Below are 21,882 nucleotides of genomic sequence, written 5' to 3'. Positions count from 1 at the left end.
ATGACATTAAAACATGCATATAATTCCATAATTCAATTCAATTTTCTCAATACTCTTTCTATTTCTTTGAGAAATGATCAGTTTAATACCTGAAGTGGTCTTTAGTATTGTACTAAACGTAAATGGAGTTGTTGTTGGCGCAGGTGTTGTGGTATTAAAGCAGGGGTATATGCTCCTTGTTACAATTCCATTCTCTGCACACTCAGCTGTGATGCAGTTTCCTAGGCCATCAGTTGTGTTGTAGATATTGTCCCCATAGTTGTACATTTTTCCATTAATGATGCATTGACAATCTACAAGTAAAACATTTAGTCTTTTTGTAAATACAAATTAATTCATAAACATTTATTATATTATATATAATAAATGATATTTGAAAATAAATGTTTTTTCAATTTACCAAGCAATAGATTTATAGCATAGCTATACAAGCTTATAGTATACTTACAGTTAACACTGTAGTTACATTGTATCCCCGACATTGTACATAAGCTTGAAAGAAAACAACGTTGTGGTTATTTCACTTGTGTCTGGTTTTACACTCACTGTGGCATGTTAAACATCACATTTACTTCTTAATAACTGTATATTTCACATACAGTGCCATGAGAAAGGTTTTGCCTTCTTTCTACTTCCTTTTTTTCAAATCATTGAAATAATAGAGTAATAAAATATTTACATTTACCTAGCCCTTTGCCCTTATCAAAGTGCAGCAGGTTTAATGATCTTACAAAGCGATTCATCAGGCCAAAATCTAAAGAATTACCTGAGAAACAACTTTATCATATACAATTCTGAAAAGGATTACAAAGCCACTATGACAGCCCTTATCCATACACAATGAAAACTTGAACCAGCAGTGAACCTTCCCTGGAGTATAGAGGAGTTTTGTCTCACACAAACAGTTTGTCTCTAAAGTTATGTGAAAGACTCACTGCCAGTAAAAGGCAAATACTTTTTAATGGCACCGTGTATTATATTTTATATACTTACATCAAAAGACCACATGTTAAATTCTACGTGCATCATTATGTACTGTGTGCTAAAATGGATGGAATGATGCATCTTGTGTGACACATACCAGGTGTAGCAGTTCTCTGATGGAACCTTTTCACCAATGTTGTAATTGTTGCCTTGGTCATCATAGCATCCACACTGGTCCACGCACTTCATAGTGTCTTCATCAAAGTAGGGTTGGTTTGGGGGACACTGTGGATAGCAGCCTACGATGTTTTAAAATAGTGATTAACTTGAGTAAATTTACAAGTAGAATACATGTAAAGCTTTTTTGTAAACATTTCTCAATTTGGCAATGTTCACATTCTGTTTAACTTGTTGCTTTTTTGAAGAAGTGGTGTAGACTAAGGAAGCTGTCTCATGACAAAAGTTACAAATAGTTGTTTGAAATGAAAGTTGCTTGTTTAAAACAAAAATTACTGAAGGATTCATTGTGAATGAGTTCATTATCTAAATACAGTTGCAGGTAGGCTTTTCTGTCATTGTTTTGTTTAGATGGGGCGTGAAAATATTGCTTCCTGCCATGTGGGGAATGATGGAAAAAGCTTGTGAACCACTGTCTGTTGTTCTGTTGACTTAAGCTCCACATTTAAAACAAAAATAAATAGTCCACAAAGTGGCATATCAATACTGTGCCTGATGTACCTTCCAGGTTGGTGATGAGTGACGAGCAGTTTCCAGATGGATTCCTACATGTTTTCATGCAATTAGCTCCACAAGGCTTATAGTGCCACTCACATTCACCAGGTGAATTATAGTAGTCACAGAAAATAGCTGCAAGAAACAAAACCATTGCTTATTAGACTTGTACAGCATTTTAAAAAATGATGTTTTTCCTTCCCACTGTCACCAAAGTTCTTGCTCATAGGGGGTCATATGATTGTTGGGTTTTCTCTGTATCTATTATTGTACGATCTACTGTACAATATGAAGCGCCGACTGTTGTTGTGATTTGGCGCTGTATAAATAAAATTGAATTGAATTACATTAATCAGACTTACGACAAAACTTCGGAGTCCTCCATGCAATGCAGGTCCCAGCTTCATTACAGGCTTTAGCATATGCAGCCACCGCAGTACAGAGACATTCACAGTCCCCACCAGTGTCACAAGCACAGGAGTCTCTCACACAGGAATCAAAATAAGGACCAGGGTCAACCTGGAACACATACAGTAATACACTACCAGTCAACAGTTTCACAGAACACCAATTCTTCCAGTTTTTTTTATTGAAATTCAGGCAGTTCAGTTATTCCTTTTACTCTGTAAGCATAGAACAAATAAACTATTGAAGTTAAAAAAGAATCATGCAATCCATTTTTAACCACAATGTATTCATGGGTACAGATTGAGGAACTGTCCTTTTGCCTTCTCACTACTGTACAAAGATCATAGACTTCAGATTTTGATTCATTACTCCAGAACACCTTCTTCCAGTTTCCATTAGTACATTGGCAATGTTTCATAGTTCAAACCTCTTTAAACCTCTTTTTCTTATTCTGACATCTTAGCAATGGTTCTGTGCTATGACCACAGTTAAGCTCTGCTTGTAGCTCAGAAACTTGTCTTCTGACTCTGTTGAGGCTTTGGGTCCAGTAGACTTTTCCCCTGTTTCTGATTGCCTTTTGAAGGTGAAGGACACTTGACATCTTTCTTTGCAATTTCTTTGAAGGAAAGATTTACACCTTTTCTCACCATTTTTATAGCAACACACAACTTTCTGCCCAAATCCTGAGGGTGTGGTACCACAATGTGCTCCAACACTACCTTTATGTAGACATACGCAGGTTTAAGTTATCGCCCACTACTCTGGATTATTCCCACAGTCTAAAGACATGTAATTAGTGGGATTAGGTTAACTGGTCATTCTAAATTGTCCATTGGGGTAAGTTTGAGTGCGAATGACTGTCTGTCGCTGTACTGGCAACCTGTCCAGGCTTTACCTTGCCTCTTGCCCTATGGTAGGTGGGGTAGGCTCCAGGCCCCCCACGACCTTGAATAGATAAGTGGAAGAGAATGCATGGGTGGATGGATATCACATATCGTGTCTATTAGGTAAAGAATCCTAAATGCCAGACATTAAGATAAAAGAACAAAGAGCTCATAGGGGAAATTAAAGTGCATATACTTTTGTGCATTTTTGTGTGTGTGTATCCATTTCTGTATATTTGCTACCACCAAACACACTGACCTTTGAATGACAGCTCTGGAAGGTGACACTTGTGATGATACTGCACTGTTTTTGAGACCAGGCTGCCCGGTAGCTATTTGAGGCACAGGGATCACTGATCAGCTCTGCACTGGGGCAACTAGATGAAACTTTCCAGCTGTTACCAAACTGTAGAACATCTGCAACTATTTCCTGGGAGCGTGTGGTGAAGTCATTCTTACTGTTACCATCATAGTTTCCACACAGACCACAGACCTGACCCTAAGAGGAAAGGAAGCAGAGGTACAGATTAAAGCCCTCGTTTTTATTAATACGGAGGATCAATAATTGTGTAATTGTATTTGTATTTGTACTGACTACTAAATGTCTGTTATTGTGAAATTCTTAATATTAACTTTCTTAAGCAATTATACTTCAACAGTAAAAAGCAGTAACTGTCAATCCAGATGTGCAGAATTGATTTCTTTTACCTGGAACTGTGGACTGATTGTGATGAAAAGACTGGTCTTCTGGTCCCACATGAGAATAAGTCCAGGCTTGATTGTCACCACGGTGTAAATGCCCATTTTCTGTACCTGAAGCGCCTGGATAGTGCCCTTTACCACTTGTAAATTGTCATCTTTAAGCTGGAATTCATTATCCTGTGGGTTACAACAGCAATGAATAAAACAGGAATTTTATTTTTGTAGAATTTAAACCATATATGTGCAACAAACCTGAAAAGCTGAAAGCTCTTTTGTTTTTTCAAAAGATTTCAAAAAATTGAATCGAAAAACTGATTACATGTCAGTTAAATTATACAACCTTTAATTGATTCTTTTGTCTAATTTAAGTTGTAGTTTCTTTTTCTAGTATTAATTGTGCAATTTTAATATTGTTATTGAAGAGTTAAAACATTTTAAGAACTCTGCATCTACATTTTTCAGTCATTATTTTGAAAATGAGCACAGCTGAAGGATTTTGTGTTTACCCCCGAGAAGATCTTGATGGTCTTAGAACAGGTGGTTCCTGTTGTTCCACATGGAACATTTTCAGTAATAATTCTGAAGCTTCCGTTGCCGTTGTAGGTGCCACAGAAGTCCTGAGCAAAGCACAGTGCATGCAGTTACTGGATACCAGTGTTAAAGTTAGAATCCTTAAGAGTTGCATAAAATCGATTTCTGATAAAAATGTTGATCTGCCTCTTTCTGTTCTGGTAAAATAATATACATGAAGCAGCAGCCAGAGTGAGCTTTACAATGAAGAGCTGCAGAAGAAAGATGGTACAACAGTGTGTTGCCAAATCTACCACGGCTACAAAGTTTCCATTTTTAACTTTTAGCAACCTACTTGTAGAAGTGTGTATTCACACTGTCCACTGAAGTCGAACCTCTTATCGTCAAAGGTGACGTAGTGACCATCTCCATAGATTCCACAAACAGCGTCACACGTCTTGTTGGTACATGTGAACTTCCTTCCACTGCAGGAACTGGAAACACATACAGCCGACAAAAACTATTAAATTCATTTCAAAATATTTGTAATATCTGTGTAATCAAGAATACAAAAACAAAAACAACACAAAAACCTGCTGGTGATTAATTAACTACCTTTATGTTTTTACAAATATAATTAAAACAACTTTTTCTATTCAAACATTTGAAAAGTACAGTCACATGCCAACTACCTGCTTGGTATTCTCATGTATTTGGTGAAAATACTGCCAAATTGTATCATTTAAACCCTGATTATTTCTGAATTAGTGTTATTTTACAAGATGGGGGAAACTCCTCACTCGTATTGGTAAACCAAACAAGTGTTATTTACATGTTTTTATTTAGTAAACAAGCTTTATAATAGAAACCCAACTCCCAAAAGGTTGGGACACCTTGCAAACGTAAATAAAATGTAAATAAAAATAATGATTTGCAAATCTCAGAAAGTCTTTTCACAGTAGACCATAGAAAACATGAAGTGTTTGAATAAATGAAAAGGTCATTTTAAATTTAATGGCAGCAACACATCGCACAAAAGCTTGGACAGAGGTTGTTTACTGCTGTGTATCATCATCCCCTCTTCTTTTAAAAGCAGTTTGTAAATGTTGGGAACCAAGACCATCCCTTGGACTTTTGGAGGAGGAATGTCTGATACAGAATTCTAGCAGTTCAAACAATCTTGGATTTTCTTTGTCATATTTTTCATTCATGTTTTCAAGTGTAATTTCTGGAATGCACGCAGGCTTGTCCCGTAGCCAGAGCCTCCTACTACAGAGCTATACTGTTGTTCCAGATGCAGGTTTAGCATTGTTTTGCTGAAATATGCAAGGTCTTCCTGAAAAAGATGTCTTTTTGTTTTGTTTTTTTAAGAGATGAAGACATTTGAACTGAGTCCTGGTAACTTAGTTGCCTCTCGTGTGAAGAAGACAGTAGCCATTTTATTTTGTGGAAAACAAAAGAATTGGAAGTTTTGATTTATCAGAACAGCAGAACAGTTTTACACTTTTGTAGTTTCTTATTATTCATTTTAAGCATGTTAGTGACATGTTGCCAATTAAACTACATAATTGCAAAATGTTTCTCAAGCTGTTATTTTAGTACAACTTACTTTTTCAGTCTTTCATTGCCTTAAACATTCATACAGTGCTTTTTATTTATATCCAAACTCATTTATCCAGCGTTAACACACTCAGCTGAATGCACTGGGGGCAACTCAGGGTTCTTTGATTGGATTGATCTGCAGATATTTTGATTGGTAGAAAATCTGCTCTGACACGTGAGCAGTCGTGGTGGCTGTGTCTCAAACAAGTACTATGAGAATCAAGTCACCTATTTAACTGACATTCTTTATTATAGTGGAAATGTGTATAAATTATTTTTATAACCTATATACTGCTGTTGAATATTTAAATATACATCTTTGTATGCTTGTAAAGAAATGTACAAACCAGGTATTGCAATCCACTGTCAGCGTCTCTCCAGGCTGGTAGACTTGTCCGTTGTGTACACATGGACAGCTGCTCTCAGTGACGCAGCCTCCGGCTCCATCTGACAACAGACCATCGGGGCATATGCAGCCTGATGTACAGCCTGTGTGGATCTGTGTCCAACCAGAGTGAGAAATGAAAGGAGAGAGTAAGTCAAGCAGGACCTGTGCATGCACTGCACATTTAAGCACAGCCAAACTGTGCTGTACTTACACAAGCCATGTCAGCGGTGCTGCAGCTCTTTTGACATTCAGTGCCAGCAGCCCCAGGTTGAGCAGTGGAGCAGTCAAAGTACACCATGGGATATTCACATTGTGGTGAACCTGATGGTAAACCTGGGAACAAAATATAACAGCTTCACATTCAGAGTTTTATTGTCACGATAAACGATATTATGATGAAATGTCCCACCAATTTATTTACAGTTCACTGAGTGAAAACTTCATAATAAGAAAGAGAACTGAAAATGTTTGGCTACTAATTTTATCAAACAAATGAACTACAATAGCATTTAATCTGTGTGCATGATGTTAATTATGCCTACTTAGTAGCTGTGTTCCTCCAGAGCAGCTGAGAATGCCTTGTCTGCAGACACTGTGAGAACAATGATGAGGGAACATGAGAAATACTTTTATATGACACAATATCCTCAGTCATTCTTTAACCGTGTAGTTTCTTATTATTCTTTGTGTTATTTAAAATGTTCATGGGCAAAAACATCCTAGTTGTACTGGTGCATTCACAACATGAATTTATAGGATGGAACAACATTTTTCCTCTATTCAATTCAATTCAATTTTATTTATATAGCGCCAAATCACAACAAAAGTTGTGCAAGTCAATGCTTTGTAGTTGGTATATATACAGAAGCTTCCAGCATCCTGTTCAATACTCGTTTAATCCTCCTGTTTTGTTCGGATCAAACACGTCCCTGACATTAACACGTGTCATGTTAAGTGAATACAAATCTAGAAAAAATGCTTGTCATGTTTCAGTTGGCACAGTCACCGTGGATAACTAAACAAAGATCTGCAATATTAGCTGAGCTTTGTTTTTACAGCAAATTAACTTTAGCAAATGAACATTTTAGGTTGGTGATGGTAAACATAAAAATCCAGTTGATTCTGTTCTATCACCGCTGATTGAGAATGGTCAGTTGGTCAATTTCATGATCATTATGATGCAAAATCTCATGACCACTGATTAATGGCCATGAGTGTTATCCATAGAGAGTTGGGGACTGGAAACATATAAATAGTACATTTGCATTATGACTAAAAGTAGCAAACATTGCTAAACCTGCAGTCAGACTGAAGAAGTTACTCGGATGAGTGACAAAATATTTCTTCCACTGAAAACATGTCCAGAAGAACAGAATCAACCTTTGAAAGTTTCCTTACCTGAATGATTCAGCATGAATTAAGAAAAATTAGTCTTTATTTACCATGTGCTGCCATCTTTACTGATGGTCTGTCCAGGAGGAACAATAATGCCTTCAGCATAGCAGGGACAGCTTTCACGGGCTACACACTGGCCTTCCTCGTTCATGTAAGTTCCTTCAGAACAGCCACAGCCATCCACTGTGGGGAAGTGGACCTGACAGGAGTAGTCAGTGTGGCTGAGGGAACGGCAGGTAAGCCCACAGCTGGTCGTGTTGTAATTATACACAGTTTCTGCTGCACATGATGTACTGAATGTCTCTGTTATGGGAGATGTGAGATGTTTATACAATGAGCCAACAGTTCAGTTCAATTTAATTCAATTCAAATGTTGCAAAAATGAATCAAACACAAACGATTTATTAAGATTTGTTGTATTCAAATGAGCTGCTACTTCTGCCATTATTTAAAATAGATACCAAATTATGTGCCATAGCTGTGGTGCTGGAGACAAGAATTGTTCATGTGGTACGAATGGCACGGAAAGATGTCTGGTAGGTTAACACCATAACAGACATGGTGTCAGCAGCTGACCCATGCTGACAATGTGATGGTAATAACATTTATATTAACCCAAATAATTTAGAGTTTCCTCAAATTGTGGCTGTTGCTGACTTTAATTTACAGGGGTTCTGGCACATTTCATTTTCATGTTCATCGAGGTACAATATTCCTGTGAGTTTAGCACCAACATTGTTGATTTAGCACAGATTATTAGATTATGTACTCCAATTGCAGTGTGAATGCTGAAAACTGAATTGTTTGAGTTGAATTGTTGTAACTGCTCAATCTTTGCTGAAATCGTTGAAGCTGGCAGGCCGACCATTTTTAGATAAAAGCTAAAGAATATATCCAAATAAACTGACACATAATGAATGTTTATCTGAAACTGATACGTTGCATTATTACATTTAAAAAGTGAATTAAAAAAACTGTAGATGACTTAATGTTTAGACTCAAGGATCTTAAATGAACAGCCAGCATATTTTCACATGTTTGAGGGGTTTATTTTTAAAAAAAAACTCTTTATTTGATGTTCTTGAAATGATATTTAAACAAAAAATTTAAAGACAAGGACTGATTAAAGTAAGTTATAAAAAGTTAATTTCTAATGATCCAGTCAATGAAGAGCTCATTCAAATGAAAAATAGATCTAAAGTGTAATCAACCAATCAGAATGACCTGTTATTCTCATGCATGTATTGCTGGTATAGAATCAGTCTGTGGGAAACTGCTGTTAAATTTCCCTTTTTGAACCTGTCAATAAACTGCTTCCAAATACAAAACCATAACTCATATCATAACACTTCTTTAAAAATAAGGACTTCTTCGACATAACAGTGGGTCTCTCCGCATTTAATTATTAGTAATCATTAATCTCTGCTGCTCTACCACAGCATGTCCTTTGTCCGGTCTTCCTCCCCTCTCCTTAACCAATCACAGCAGATAGCCCCGCCCCTCCCTGACCCTGGTTCTGTTGGAGGTTTCTTCCTGTTAAAAGGGAGTTTTTCCTTCCCACTGTCGCCAAAGCATTTGCCCATAGGGGGTCATATGATTGTTATTTTGTCCTGTGTTGTATTATTGTAGGATTTATATTTCCAACCTTACCTTACAATAAAAAGCACCTTGAGGTGACTCTTGTTGTGATTTGGCGCTTACAATATAAAACTGAATTGAATTAAATTGAATTAAAAGTTGGGTTGTGGGGCCAATCTAAAGAAAAAGGTTCAGTCCTGTTGTTGAGAAAACCCCCCCACTAAAAATACAATGTGCTTCAGTGAGCATTGGCACATCATGTCAAGAAGAAGAAGATATTCCTATGTTTTCAATGTAAAATGAAGCCTGTGGACTGAAAACTGGACACAGCAGCAGTTGAAAGAACATTTTCAGATAAATTTGTTGTTTAAACCCGTGTTTCTCTTTCTAAGGATGCTTAGTGTTTTACTTACCACAGACGGTTTTCCTCCAGCCACTGATGTGGACTCCTGCTGCTGAGCAGGCATAGACATATGAGGAAACTGCAGCACACATGCAGTCCTCACTTTTTTCACAGTTACAGGTGTCATACATGCAGTTCTGTCAAAAGAGTATTAGTGAAACGATTAACAAGAGCTCAGCTGCAAAGTTCTCATTGAAACTTTGCATGTTCAGACCTACATCTTTATATGTCCTGGGGCTAATGACAGCGTGGCAGGGAGCAAACACTCCCTCGGGATCAGTTAGTTTGGAGCACCAGAAATCAGCATATTTCTCTGAAACAGAAACATTCAGAATTAAACTTGTTATATATCATCTGTTGTTTAATAAAATCTTGAAAAACAGCAAGGCAGTATGGTATTTGTCATATAACATAATAACTTTTATAAGATAAAACATAATAATACAGGAGTTTATCTGTACCTGTGAGGATGTTATTGTGACAAGGGTCTCCAAAATGTGATGTAATGTCTGGGCAGCTGGCTCTGGTTTTCCATGCGTTTGCAAATGCAGCAGCAGTGCCTTCCACCAGCCCACTTGTCACTCTAAAGTCGTCGCTCATTATGTCGTTGAAGTTCCCACATAAACCTTTCAAATAAGATGTTCCACAGTTACACAGATTCCAGACGTTCCAGACACTCACAGTAATGTGGAGACGTACCAGACGTGGTTCCTGTGAGGGACTTGTCAGCTGAAATGAACACCTGCATTATGGGAGACAGCTGAATCATCAGTTGTATGCCCGCTGTGGTGCTCACAAGGATGTAGAAGGAAGATGGCTTAAAGACTCTCAGATCAGCTGTAGAGGTCAGAAGACATGAAAAACGTTGTAGCGATTAATTCAAACACAAACATACAAACGTCAGTGATGCAGATAGCATTTCCACTCTAGAAAATAAATAAATACAACTAATGAGTGTTATTAGCTTATGTAAATTGAAAGTCACGTTCAAGCACGTTCAATTTAATTTTACAAATTGAATGTCACATAAAACAAAGCAAACAAAGAATGCATCAGCAGCGGGATGAATGATTATATAAGTACTTGGATTTATAATAAACCCATAGTGAGGGTGCATTAGGAACGCCTGAGAGAAGGCTCTGTCTGTGAGGTGTTCAACATCTGGCAGAGCTTTGGCAGCTGAGAACATTGGGTCTGAATGAACAATGTTCAGCATCTCCATTGTTGAGGCTGCTGCAAAAAGTTGCGGCTGCGAGGTGGTGCCTGTCATGGTGGTAATCCTTTAACCAGATTGTAGACACCTGAGCAAAGGGAGCTTTCAAGCTGGAGGTGTCCACAGGTTAGCCTGAGGGGACTTTGGAGGAAGCAGCAGGAAGCACCACGGTCTCTCGTGGTGAAGAGAGAGCTTAGTGTGAAAGCAAAGCTGCCGATTTACTGGTTGATCTATGGCCCTACCCTCACCCGTAGTCACCAGCTTTGAACAAAAGAATGCAGATAGAATTTGCTTTCTCCAAAGAGTGGCTGGGCTCCCTACTGGGAGGAGGCTGATGGGGTAGGCACACTGGAGAGATTACATTTGTCTGCTGGCCCAGGAACACCTTGGTGTTCCTTTAGATAGGTTGGAGAAGGGGGATAGGGAGAAGGAGGCCTAGGTTTCTCTGCTTAGGCTGGAACAGCCTCAACCCGCGGTCAGAAGAAGGCAGGAGGCAGAAGTTTTTTTAAAAAACATTTATTACTGAGAATATATGCATACATACACTATGATCATTATACTAAGAAGCTGTGTTTACTATATGTGGACAGTGAAATGTGAGATAACTTACCTGTGAACAGTGGAAGCTGAGAATGAATCTGGTTCACATAGACCTGCCCAGATGCCTGAACTGTAACAACCTGTCATTTTGCAGAAAGACACGTTTTAGACACACCAGGATTTGCAAATTCGTATTGGTGAGAAAAAGCACAAAATTTTGTGAGATCTGGATTTTTTTCAGACACAAGGAGTAATGATGATGTTTTCATGCCTGCAGCTTACCACAGAATTGCTGCCTAAGGCCAAAGTTACAGTTCTGAGGCAAGTCTTCGTGTCACTTAGCCCGCACTTGACCAGATCCACCAGCACAGTGTAGGACAAACCATTACTGTCCTGCACATCAAAACAAAACATGTAATCAGTCACCTTTGCATTAGATACGTTACGCTACACATGTCTGTACTCAAATCATATTATTATATTAGCATATTATTTCTGATGGTGCATCCGGTTTAAGAGTCCATGCTGCTGTTATGTGTATGTGGAGAAGGACCAGCAGTGAGTGTCACCTTAGCTAGAACATAGGAGCAATCGCCATGAAATGTGTAGACTTTTCCATCAAAGGTGTTAATATGAGCTCCTCCTTCGACAGAACAGATTCCTGGACAGTTTGTCTCTGTACAACTCCACTGACCGCTATCACATACACTGTCAACACACACACATTTCATTTACGTATTAAAACTTATTAATATGGTCAAATATTCATATAACTGCTTTAGTAACACACTGCATTACATTTTTCTACTATGTCTTAAAAGAAACTCACTAACTTTTGTAAAAGTTTAAAAAGGTAAAATCGTCACATAAATGTACAAACTGTAAATGTACAAACTGTAAATGTGAGGAGACTGCTAAAACACTCTTACTTGCAGTACCTCCGACATACACAATAATTTTGTGGGAGATTGTAATTGTGTAACTTAGAAATGGATTTAACACTTAATCATCCTATCAAAGGGACTCTTAGATTCATGTCTTTACCATTTCTAGTATCACATACACAATAAAAATGTTTTATTTCCATTTTTTAACACTGCAACAAAGTGGCACAAAATCATTTTACCAGGATCCACAGTGGTGCGAGTAGGACTCTCCTGGCTTGTAGATTTCGTTGTTGTGCAGACATGGACACTGAGAGATTGCGATACATCCGCTGTTACCAATGTCATCAAAGACCATCCCTGAGAAAGAGAGGCAAAAAAATATATTTTTATATATATATCCACAGGTCCATAGGTTCATGTAACCCCTTCCGCCGGGGTTACTTGCGTAGTAGCATTCCAACAACGCCCTGTTTTCGTCTCTTGCCCACCGATGCCTTCTTGTTCCAGTAGCCCACTTCTCGTCAGGGTGCCCTGGTTCCTCAACACCTGACGCGGACCTTGTTGATCCGGGCGACGTCCGAGCCGGCATGCCTTCATATTTATCTATTTAAAACAGGCCTGGCCCGGATCGGCCATCAAGCTGGCACTTCTGACTGAGTGGTGTCATGGCAGAATGTATGTCAACCAGATGTGCGCCAGGTCTGGCAATGACGTCACTGTTTATGTGATGGCATGCCACATCTGGCCCGATTATGGTTTGGTTTATGCGGCCCAGGCCCATAGAAAACAGGTCTGGCCAGGATCCGGCATCAAGCTGGCACTTCTGACCGACAGTTGTTATGGCAGGGTGTCTGTCAACCAGATGTGGGCCAGGTCTGGCAATGATGCACTACTTATGTTTCTGTTTTTCTATTTTCGTTAGAAAAACCAAATGCCATGTTGCAATACTATACTACTATGGTAGCCAACGTTTCAAATGCAGGTTTGACAGATTTGTGAGTTTATACTTTATCCAAAACCTAGTGAGGGTTTACTCATCGATACCAGCAGGTGGTTGTAGCACAGGTGGTAGAGCAGGTCACCTATTGATCAGAAGGTTAGTGGTTCGATCCCTGGCTCCTCCAGTCTGCATGTCGTGGGTGTGGATGTAGTTAGGAAGCACTCAGTTAAGAGAAAGTGTGTGGTTGGGTGAATGCGGCATGTTGTCTAGAGCACTTTGAGTAATCTGGGACATTTGAAAAATGTTATACAAGAATCAGTCCATTCACTGTCTGAACAGAGTTTTGTCATGTTGCTTTTGCACTATTATGCACATGTTGTTATTACATGGCTTAATTAAGGTACACATTAGGCTGACATCTGGGGCCAGAGCTGAAACTGTTCTGGCCCAGCACAGGGCCAGCAGTGTGTCAGCAACTGGGCCGTGGCTGCACACAACTTACACATGGCCCACATACCGCAAAGAATGACGGCCCTTTGGCGGCCCAGACCAGGTTTGGCCCAGCAAAGGGCCACCAGTGTGTCTGCAACTGGCCATGTGCTGGCCCATGTGTAGGCCACCTCTGGCAAACCAGATCTGGGCCCCCAAAGGGCCGTCATTCTTTGTGGTATGTAGGTCATGTGTAAGCACATTGTGTGGGCCAGATCCGGACCATACCAATTTTGCTATTTGGGAAAGGTCTCAAATATCACTACATGTAGGGGGGTTTTTTTGTTTTTACTGTTGTCATCCCCTTCTCTCTTCTGGTCCACTTGTCAACCAATCAACATTTGGCAGAATGCAAAGTAGTGTGTGGTCGAAACTCTCTCCCCTCTCTGTCCTACTGACATCGTGTCTGCCGATGGACACCATTGTGGGACCATAAAACAATCTTTATCTGTTGGATGTGTGTGGTACATTGTATTTCAAGTTCCCAGTCAGAATATTTATCTGGAATGCCACCTCAACTCAGAAAATCCAAAAACTCAAAAAAGAAAAGAAAAGAAAAGAACTGGAGCAACCCTACCAACCCTGAGTTAAAAATCAAAGATGATGGCAGTGAACATAAACAGTGGTGAAACTTTTAATCTGTACTGCCACTGCTATCTAATTGTGACTTGCTAATAATCCATACACAGAGTGCTGATCAGGTTCTATCATAAATGTGATACCATGGTGTTTTTAAAAGAGGTGTTATGCTATATTGCTGGTGATGCATGAATGGCTCAATCCAAGAAGCAAAACAAATCCTGCTTTTTTTTATCTTCTGACTTCATTAAAGGGATGTGCTGACTCAGGAGCAACGTGGCTCCCGAGTTCCCACATCTGAGATGCAGTTTTAGTTTTGTGTGAACAACCTGGCCGCGATTGCCCAGAATACTTTGCAATTGTTTTCTCTCTGAGAGACAGAAAGCAAGAGACGGAGTGCAAAATGAGTGTGGATATACCAGCAGGGCAGCTGCAGCCATCATGACAATGGCTGTCACACGTCTGGCTAGCCTGAGGGGTGGAACAACTGTCAGGACATGAACTGCTGCATTCCAGGAACACCATGTTGTATGGACATTTCTTGTCTGTGGACAAAAGTTTTTCAATGTCAATTAAAGAATTTTGCAAAGTATAAGAAAAAAACACTGTCTGTGATGGAGACCCAGAAGTGTAAATGTTGCACCCTTACAGCAAAATGTGTCGTTCCTCCATTCTTGGGGTCTGCCACCTGCATGGACGCACTGTCTGGAGAACTCTGAAAGTGTTTTGCAGAGGACAAGAGTAGTGCTGTCTGTAGAGTTGCACGTGTCCACCATGCAGGCTTTACTAAAGGATTCCACGTCAAGAATGTTTTGGCAATCAACAAAGGGATCACTGGAGAAAGTCTGGTCACAGAATTGCTGAAAAAGAAGTCAGTCAGTTAAAAAAAATACATACAGCCTACAGTTTGAACCCTCAAGGTAGCAAGGTAACATCTGTTTGAGTTTACAATAACATTGAAAAAGTATTCATACCCTTGAACATTTTCACATTTTTGTCACCTTACAACCATAAACATAACCCTGAATCCTCCCTTAGTTATGCTGCAATAGACGTAGGCTGCCGGGGGATTCCCATGATGCATTGAGTTTTTCCTTTCCAGTCACCTTTCTCGCTCACTATGTGTTAACAGACCTCTCTGCATTGAATCATATCTGTTATTAACCTCTGTCTCTCTTCCACAGCATGTCTTTATCCTGTCTTCCTTCTCTATCCCCAACCAATCACAGCAGATGGCCCCGCCCCTCCCTGAGCCTGGTTCTGCCGGAGGTTTCTTCCTGTTAAAAGGGAGTTTTTCCTTCCCACTGTCACCAAAGTGCTTGCTCATAGGGGGTCATATGATTGTTGGGTTTTTCTCTGTATCTATGAAGCGCCTTGAGGCGACTTTTGTTGTGATTTGGCGCTATATAAATAAAATTGAATTGAATTGAATTGAATAAACATGTCACAGTTTTCAGATTTTTATTTGCTTAAAATTTTGAAAACCGTGCATCATTTCCATACCACTGCACAATTATGAGATTCTTTGTATTGGTCACAGAAAATCTTAATGAAAACATTTTGGTTTGTGGTTGTAAGGTGACAACATTTCCAAAAGTTTAAGGGGTATGAGTACTATAATACTATATATATATACTATATACTATAATACTATTAATATTGCACTGCAGCTGCCTCAGAAGTGCGGAGTATAGTAGTAAGAGTGTGTTTACTTAACCCAGCAGACCTCCCACAGACTAATTCAACCCAAGAAATAATTTTTACAATCCTTCATAAACCTGTATAATAACTATAATAACACCTGTGCCAGGTGACAACATCTGTCAGGCATATGATAACACACAAATGTTTTTTATACTTTAATGCAGCTTTTTGTTCTTAGATCTTAGATTTAGATACTGTGTTATAATGCATTTATATTATAGATTTGCACTGATTTGCACTACTCTCTTAAATAGTCTCTGTCTTACTGTTACTGTTTTGCTTTTACTTAAATTCATTTTTACTTTTCTTTGTATTTTTAATCACTGGTGTATATATAACATGTTGCACTGTTTCACAGTGGCACTTTTACTTTAACCTTGATGTTTATTTGTTGTTTTCTGTATAAATAGTATAACTACTTGTCATCACAGTAACAGTTTTAGTGAAGATAGCATTAGTTAAACTACAAGAATGTCTTTAAGATATAAAGAACTTAATGACCTCTAATTTCCTGCTTCTCAATTCAGATAGAAACTAGTTCACACACAGTGCAGTAAGAGTACTGACGGGGTAAAGAATCAGATAACACATTTCTCCAATACCAGCTTATCTTCATTGGCTCCCTGATAATCCAGAGTCAAATTTAAAATTGCTATCCTGCATTGGGCCTAGGCTGCTGGTGGCTTTCCATGATACACTGTTTCTTCACTCACCTCTTTTACCCATTATGTTTTTATAATAATAATAATGATTGGATTTATATAGTGTCTTTTCAAGACACCCAAAGTGCTTTACAATACCACTATTCATTCACTCTCACATTCACACACTGGTGGAGGCAGCTACAGTTGTAGCCACAGCTGGGGCAGACTGACAGAAGCGAGGCTGCCATATCGCGCCATCGGCCCCTCTGGCCAACACCAGTAGGCAGTAGGTGAAGTGTCTTGCCCAAGGACACAACGACCAGGACAGAGAGCCCGGGGATTGAACCGGCGACCTTCCGGTTACAGATGCCCTTCCCATTTAATTTAACAGTGTTGAAAATGAGAAATAGTGAAGACTCACCTTATCACCACAGCTTGGGACTGGGTTGATGTCAGTCTCCTCACAGTACTCTGTGGGGCCATTTATCTTCCAGGTCTCAGCATAGTCCACCACAGACAGTGGGGTTCCTGTGGTACAGCACAGTCACAATAAAATGATCATTAAGCTTATTGGGGGGCTTCTTCATTACGTATTCTATTTCATAATGAACCAACAAGGTCACAGGTCTGCATCTAGACTTTCAGTACAGAACTATGCTATTTAAAAATGTGGAACATTATGCTAATTGGATGACAGCATATGTTGCTCCAAATCTAATATTATTATATAATATCATTAATATTAATGGGGCCCTCGTGGATGTGTAAGCTAAGACGTTTCCAATGTGCACTAATCCCCATGTAGCCGAGATTTTTTCAAAAAGAAATTTTTTTTTCATCAAACCCGAGCATTTCAGGATCCTTTAAAATTGCATTTATGGATGCAGCAACTAATGGTGGTCAATGACAAATGGTTTTGAAAACCCATGCAATCATTTCTGCTATTTTCAGTGTGCACGCGTTTGAAAAGGGGCTGAAGATCGCAACTATTCAATATTGTTGACTGTCATTTGTGCACAGAGAAGCTCCTCCCTGTCTTTACTTCTGAATGAACTTTTTTGAAAAGTTGTTGCTAACATTAAAAGAAATATTACCAGTGGTGTTCTCTCAGGACAAGCGAGGTGAACAGTGACTGACTTGTCAAATCTAGAGATCATTAAAAGGGACAAAAAAAGGCTGTTTCTGTCTCTCAGCTTATTCCATGCTCACAAACGTCTCTGCCTTATGAGCATGTCCATCTTGCTTAAGGATACTTGATCTCCACAACTTGAGAGTGGGGCAACGTTTCCCCCCCCCCACCCCCTTGTGTTTTCTCACATCCACATTGTGGATAAACAGTAACATTTTAGAACATTTTAGAACATTTTAGAACATTTTAGAACATTTTAGAACACGGTCTGCGAATAAGGCTTAAGTACCCTGTAACAAGTCATTCTTTCTGTAGGAAACAATGACACAATTATAGACTGTAAGACCTGCGACTAAAGTGCGGGTAACCTGTAGGAAATGTGTTAATCAATACTTAATACTTATTTTATTAGTCTTTCTTTAGTCACCTAAATACAATAAAAAATTATACAAAAATTGTATTTACAGTTTTTGTATTCATAAGAATAGTTTATTCAAACAACACCTTAAAATAAATGTATAAAAAGCATAAAAATAAATGTTCCACCTAGTTTATTTACTTTATTTCAAAATGTGTGTTATGTGTTCATTTTTAGGTGTGTAGAAATGATAACCATGTCATTTATATATTTTTTATGTAATACTAGTGTAATTTCCCGATGCAACACAGTATTTTATTTTATTTCCTATAGTATGTTATTTTATCTTATTCTATGCTATTGTTTTTCTTATTTTTGCTGCTTGTAACTTTGTACTGTCCCCTTTCTGCCATGACCAAACAAATAAAGGTTTATCTTATCTTATCCTATATGTCACCCTAATCATTCTTTTCAAAAAAAGATTTATTTTATTTTCTTGTTTGGTTTTCTCTCACAATGGTTTTCCTCCTGATTATTTCACTGTAGGATCAGGAAGGACCGTGGAGCGGAACAGCAGCGTTATCAGCAGGTGTGGTTTTCCGAGCTAATGGTCTGCAATGTTTTTCCCCTGTTTGTAAAATGCTAAAACTTTATGTACACGTCTTTGCTTTGTTTAAAAAATGATAATAATTGGACCATAACTATACTCAGACATTTCAACACAGCTTTAAACAGACTGAATGTGTTTAATTTGTCTTTCTTCTTTTAGAGATCACTTAATGCACAGGTACAAATGTATTATGAAAAGACACCCGAAGCTGTGAAACTGTTTAAGAGACACTTAAGTATGACAGTGTGAACAAGACAACCCTGTCACATATATCACTGTTGAGGTACAGTGTGTGCAATGCATTAAAAATATATATATATATATATTTAGGAAGTTATTGCACTGTCTGTCTTGCTGTCTTGTAAAATATTATACACAAAAGCCATGTCCACACTTTTTCATTTTTAACAGTCATTTTTGGACATTTGTTCACAAAGTAAAAGACATTTTCCAAACTGAAAAGAAAAAAAACTTGCAAATATCACGTGTTTCAGAGTGTAAGTATTGTTTTGTCTGGTAATGTATTTCTAAAGCTAATATGTTAAGGGTTAAGGAATAGTTTCATGTCCTTGTTTTTAATTAACGTTTAATGAAAACAACTCACATTGTTTCCATTATTATAGGCACAGATGAGCCTATGACTGTAAATATCAATGTATGATTTCAAATAAGAAATGAAGAAAAGTGTTTATCTATGTATCATTTTATGTAATATATAAAGAGAGTTGAATAATGAAACATCCATTAGGCACAAAATTACTTATGTAATCAGTACTTACTGAGTAAATAATACTTACTCAGTATTTACTTAGCAGGATTCTTAAAATTACTTACAGTACAATTTACACCTCTTTCCCTGTAAAATACCTGGAAGTTAGACGAGATTAAGTGACTCCAAAATACACCCCGCACCCCAGAAAGTACAGGGGACGGTGTAATTGTAAAAAATAAAAAAAAATCTGCAAAAACCTGACTTGTTGGATGCAAACTGCACGTAATTACAGGGCACTTACACCTTATTCACTTCATAATAAGGCCTGGGCCTTATTATACATTAGACTACCTCCTGAAATATTACAATTATCTTACCATCATTCAGGAATTCGTTGGATATGCCATCAAAGTTTCCACACAGTCCACATGTCTGAGTCCAATATTTCTCATCTATTTCAATCTGTGAAGATAATCAATTACACAACAGGTAACTGGCAAAATCACAAGACAGGACAATATTAATTGAACTCCAATATATGGCATTCTTTCCTTGTGATCCATTAAAAGGTTAAAGTAGGACATTCTCATGACAATTTGTCTGCATTCTGAGATCACAGCAGGATCTAAACAATGATTTGTGACCTCAAAAGATTCAGAAAGTATAAAATCTAAAACGAGAACAAACAGCTTGTAGAACTAAGGGTCATATATAGATGAGATCGGAAGCAGCATATTTGGAGGTGACGTCCCTCAAATCCTGATAATTTATCTCCAATAAACAGTCAGTCAGATAATTTATTTTTGTAAGTGAGAGAAGGCTTCATACGTCAAGGGAGTCGTCCAGGTTCCAGATTGCCTTTATTCCCAGATTAGCTTCAACAGAGATGCTAGATGCGGTCCCCTTGACAGTCACTCCTGATTTACTGAATGGAAGAGATTCCCTGGTGCAAACAAAGAGGGATATTTTAAAAATGAGTGTAAAAATTAAAACAAATTCACATTACTGCTGCTCTTTAGTCATACAAATCAGTCATTAACAGGCCAGACAGACCCCTGACCCCAATGCCACAGAATATTACTAGGGCTTTGTTTGAGCATTTGAAAGGACGAGATAGTGTCCTGTGGAGGATATTGTAGATTTCCAGATTGCAGCGGATGCTTACATTTAGGTTGAGTGCTGCTGTCATTAAAGCAGAATAAATCTCATATTAAGATGGTACAATGCTGAAAATGTAAACAGATACGATTGGACCTACGTTTGATATTGGATTCTGACTCCTGCACCCCCCTCAATATATAGTAGTTAAAGTTACTGAAATATTCTTGGAAAAATGTCGGTATAGTTGATCTTTCCCGAACTTACATCTTGCCATTGACAAGCACTGCGTTGTTAGAGAGCTCCACCTCAGATCCTTCCAGCATCATGATGATTTTGCTGATTGTGGGGATGTTGTTGACTAAGCGCCGCCGCATCTGGATATTAAAGTTTTCATAGCTGCCCTTGCATTGTATTGCAAGGACATGGTTACAACTTGAATTCAGCTGGAAGAAATCGCCATCAAAGGTTTTGAAGTGATAGTGTCCCCAAGTTGTGCACACTCGGCCAATGTGGGATGCATTAGCTGTAAAATTAATAAATTAATAAATTACAAATTCTTTTTGAGAAATCGTTTTAAATTTACTGAAGAAAAAATAACCATATTGGACATTTACAAACTTACCTGAAGTCATGGTCAGTATGTTTGTAGAAGGAGCAGTGGTCACTGTAGTAAAGACAAAAAAAGGTATTTATTATTGTAGGAAATTAGAAATTTCATAGGATAATAGTATCAACTGACAATTCACTGATATGAAACTCAATAATATGCTCAAACTGAAGATTGCCAAGACAGTTAACTGTTGCAGATATCCCAGATCCGTATGTACTCTTTAACTCCAGAAATGGCTTCAGTAGATTTAACCAAGATTGTCTGCAGCAAACTGCTTTACAGTTTCTAATTAATATGCCTTAATTAGCTGAAGTGTTGAAGCTATGAAATCAATTCTATATAAACCAACCCAAGCATGACATAATGTAAATTTACATCATCAATCGGGATTCACATGAATGATTAAAGTAAATATAACTCTGTCCTCTTCCCAATATCTTATAGCACATCCATTGAGTGTGAGATTATAATATTTCCAGCACATCATTTACCATTCTGAGTAAGTGAGTCGACTATCAGCGTCAGATAGATGAGCCATGATATCAATTCAAGCCCTTTGGCCCCCATGTTGGTCAGGAGGACTAACACCACAGACGATAGGATTCACCTGGGGAACAAGCTCCTTTATAATGCGCCTCTGAAGGTGGAGCTACATTGCATCATATTTCATATTGAAGCAAATCATCGAGTGTGTTTACTCAGCAAACATCATCCCCACCACCACACCGAGCAGCTTCTTCACTCTATATACTTCCAACTAGCTATATAACAACAGGAGGTTCTGATGTCTTGATGCATTCTCAATCATCCAGGTAAGTAAATCTCCAAAAGTTGATTCTG

At 38.3% G+C, this 21,882-nt stretch overlaps 1 protein-coding gene across 1 annotated transcript in view; it reads right to left on the bottom strand.

The window, feature by feature from the left end:
- Window positions 1-21,609, bottom strand: part of LOC102797586 (uncharacterized) — a 54,133-nt gene extending 32,524 nt beyond the window's left edge. Inside the window, exons 1-29 of the mRNA XM_087843065.1 lie at window positions 21,534-21,609; window positions 21,055-21,096; window positions 20,697-20,955; window positions 20,160-20,274; window positions 19,709-19,793; window positions 16,944-17,050; window positions 14,824-15,034; window positions 14,594-14,719; window positions 12,406-12,523; window positions 11,849-11,987; window positions 11,562-11,672; window positions 11,350-11,419; window positions 10,226-10,363; window positions 9,988-10,152; window positions 9,745-9,839; window positions 9,537-9,663; window positions 7,593-7,848; window positions 6,693-6,742; window positions 6,362-6,483; window positions 6,110-6,261; window positions 4,516-4,654; window positions 4,157-4,267; window positions 3,657-3,827; window positions 3,208-3,447; window positions 2,019-2,175; window positions 1,663-1,791; window positions 1,082-1,223; window positions 449-492; window positions 90-293 (exon numbers count right to left, since the gene is read on the bottom strand). Coding sequence (XP_087699191.1) covers window positions 90-293; window positions 449-492; window positions 1,082-1,223; window positions 1,663-1,791; window positions 2,019-2,175; window positions 3,208-3,447; window positions 3,657-3,827; window positions 4,157-4,267; window positions 4,516-4,654; window positions 6,110-6,261; window positions 6,362-6,483; window positions 6,693-6,742; window positions 7,593-7,848; window positions 9,537-9,663; window positions 9,745-9,839; window positions 9,988-10,152; window positions 10,226-10,363; window positions 11,350-11,419; window positions 11,562-11,672; window positions 11,849-11,987; window positions 12,406-12,523; window positions 14,594-14,719; window positions 14,824-15,034; window positions 16,944-17,050; window positions 19,709-19,793; window positions 20,160-20,274; window positions 20,697-20,955; window positions 21,055-21,096; window positions 21,534-21,609 — 3,901 coding nt within the window. The remainder of the gene's footprint in view (window positions 1-89; window positions 294-448; window positions 493-1,081; window positions 1,224-1,662; window positions 1,792-2,018; window positions 2,176-3,207; window positions 3,448-3,656; window positions 3,828-4,156; window positions 4,268-4,515; window positions 4,655-6,109; window positions 6,262-6,361; window positions 6,484-6,692; window positions 6,743-7,592; window positions 7,849-9,536; window positions 9,664-9,744; window positions 9,840-9,987; window positions 10,153-10,225; window positions 10,364-11,349; window positions 11,420-11,561; window positions 11,673-11,848; window positions 11,988-12,405; window positions 12,524-14,593; window positions 14,720-14,823; window positions 15,035-16,943; window positions 17,051-19,708; window positions 19,794-20,159; window positions 20,275-20,696; window positions 20,956-21,054; window positions 21,097-21,533) is intronic.
- Between the last annotated feature and the right edge of the window lie 273 nt (window positions 21,610-21,882).

This window comes from Neolamprologus brichardi, chromosome 1, assembly GCF_056152115.1.
Source record: "Neolamprologus brichardi isolate AB-2024 chromosome 1, ASM5615211v1, whole genome shotgun sequence".
Lineage (NCBI taxonomy): Eukaryota > Metazoa > Chordata > Actinopteri > Cichliformes > Cichlidae > Neolamprologus > Neolamprologus brichardi.
This window is presented reverse-complemented; position numbering and strand designations above follow the sequence as displayed.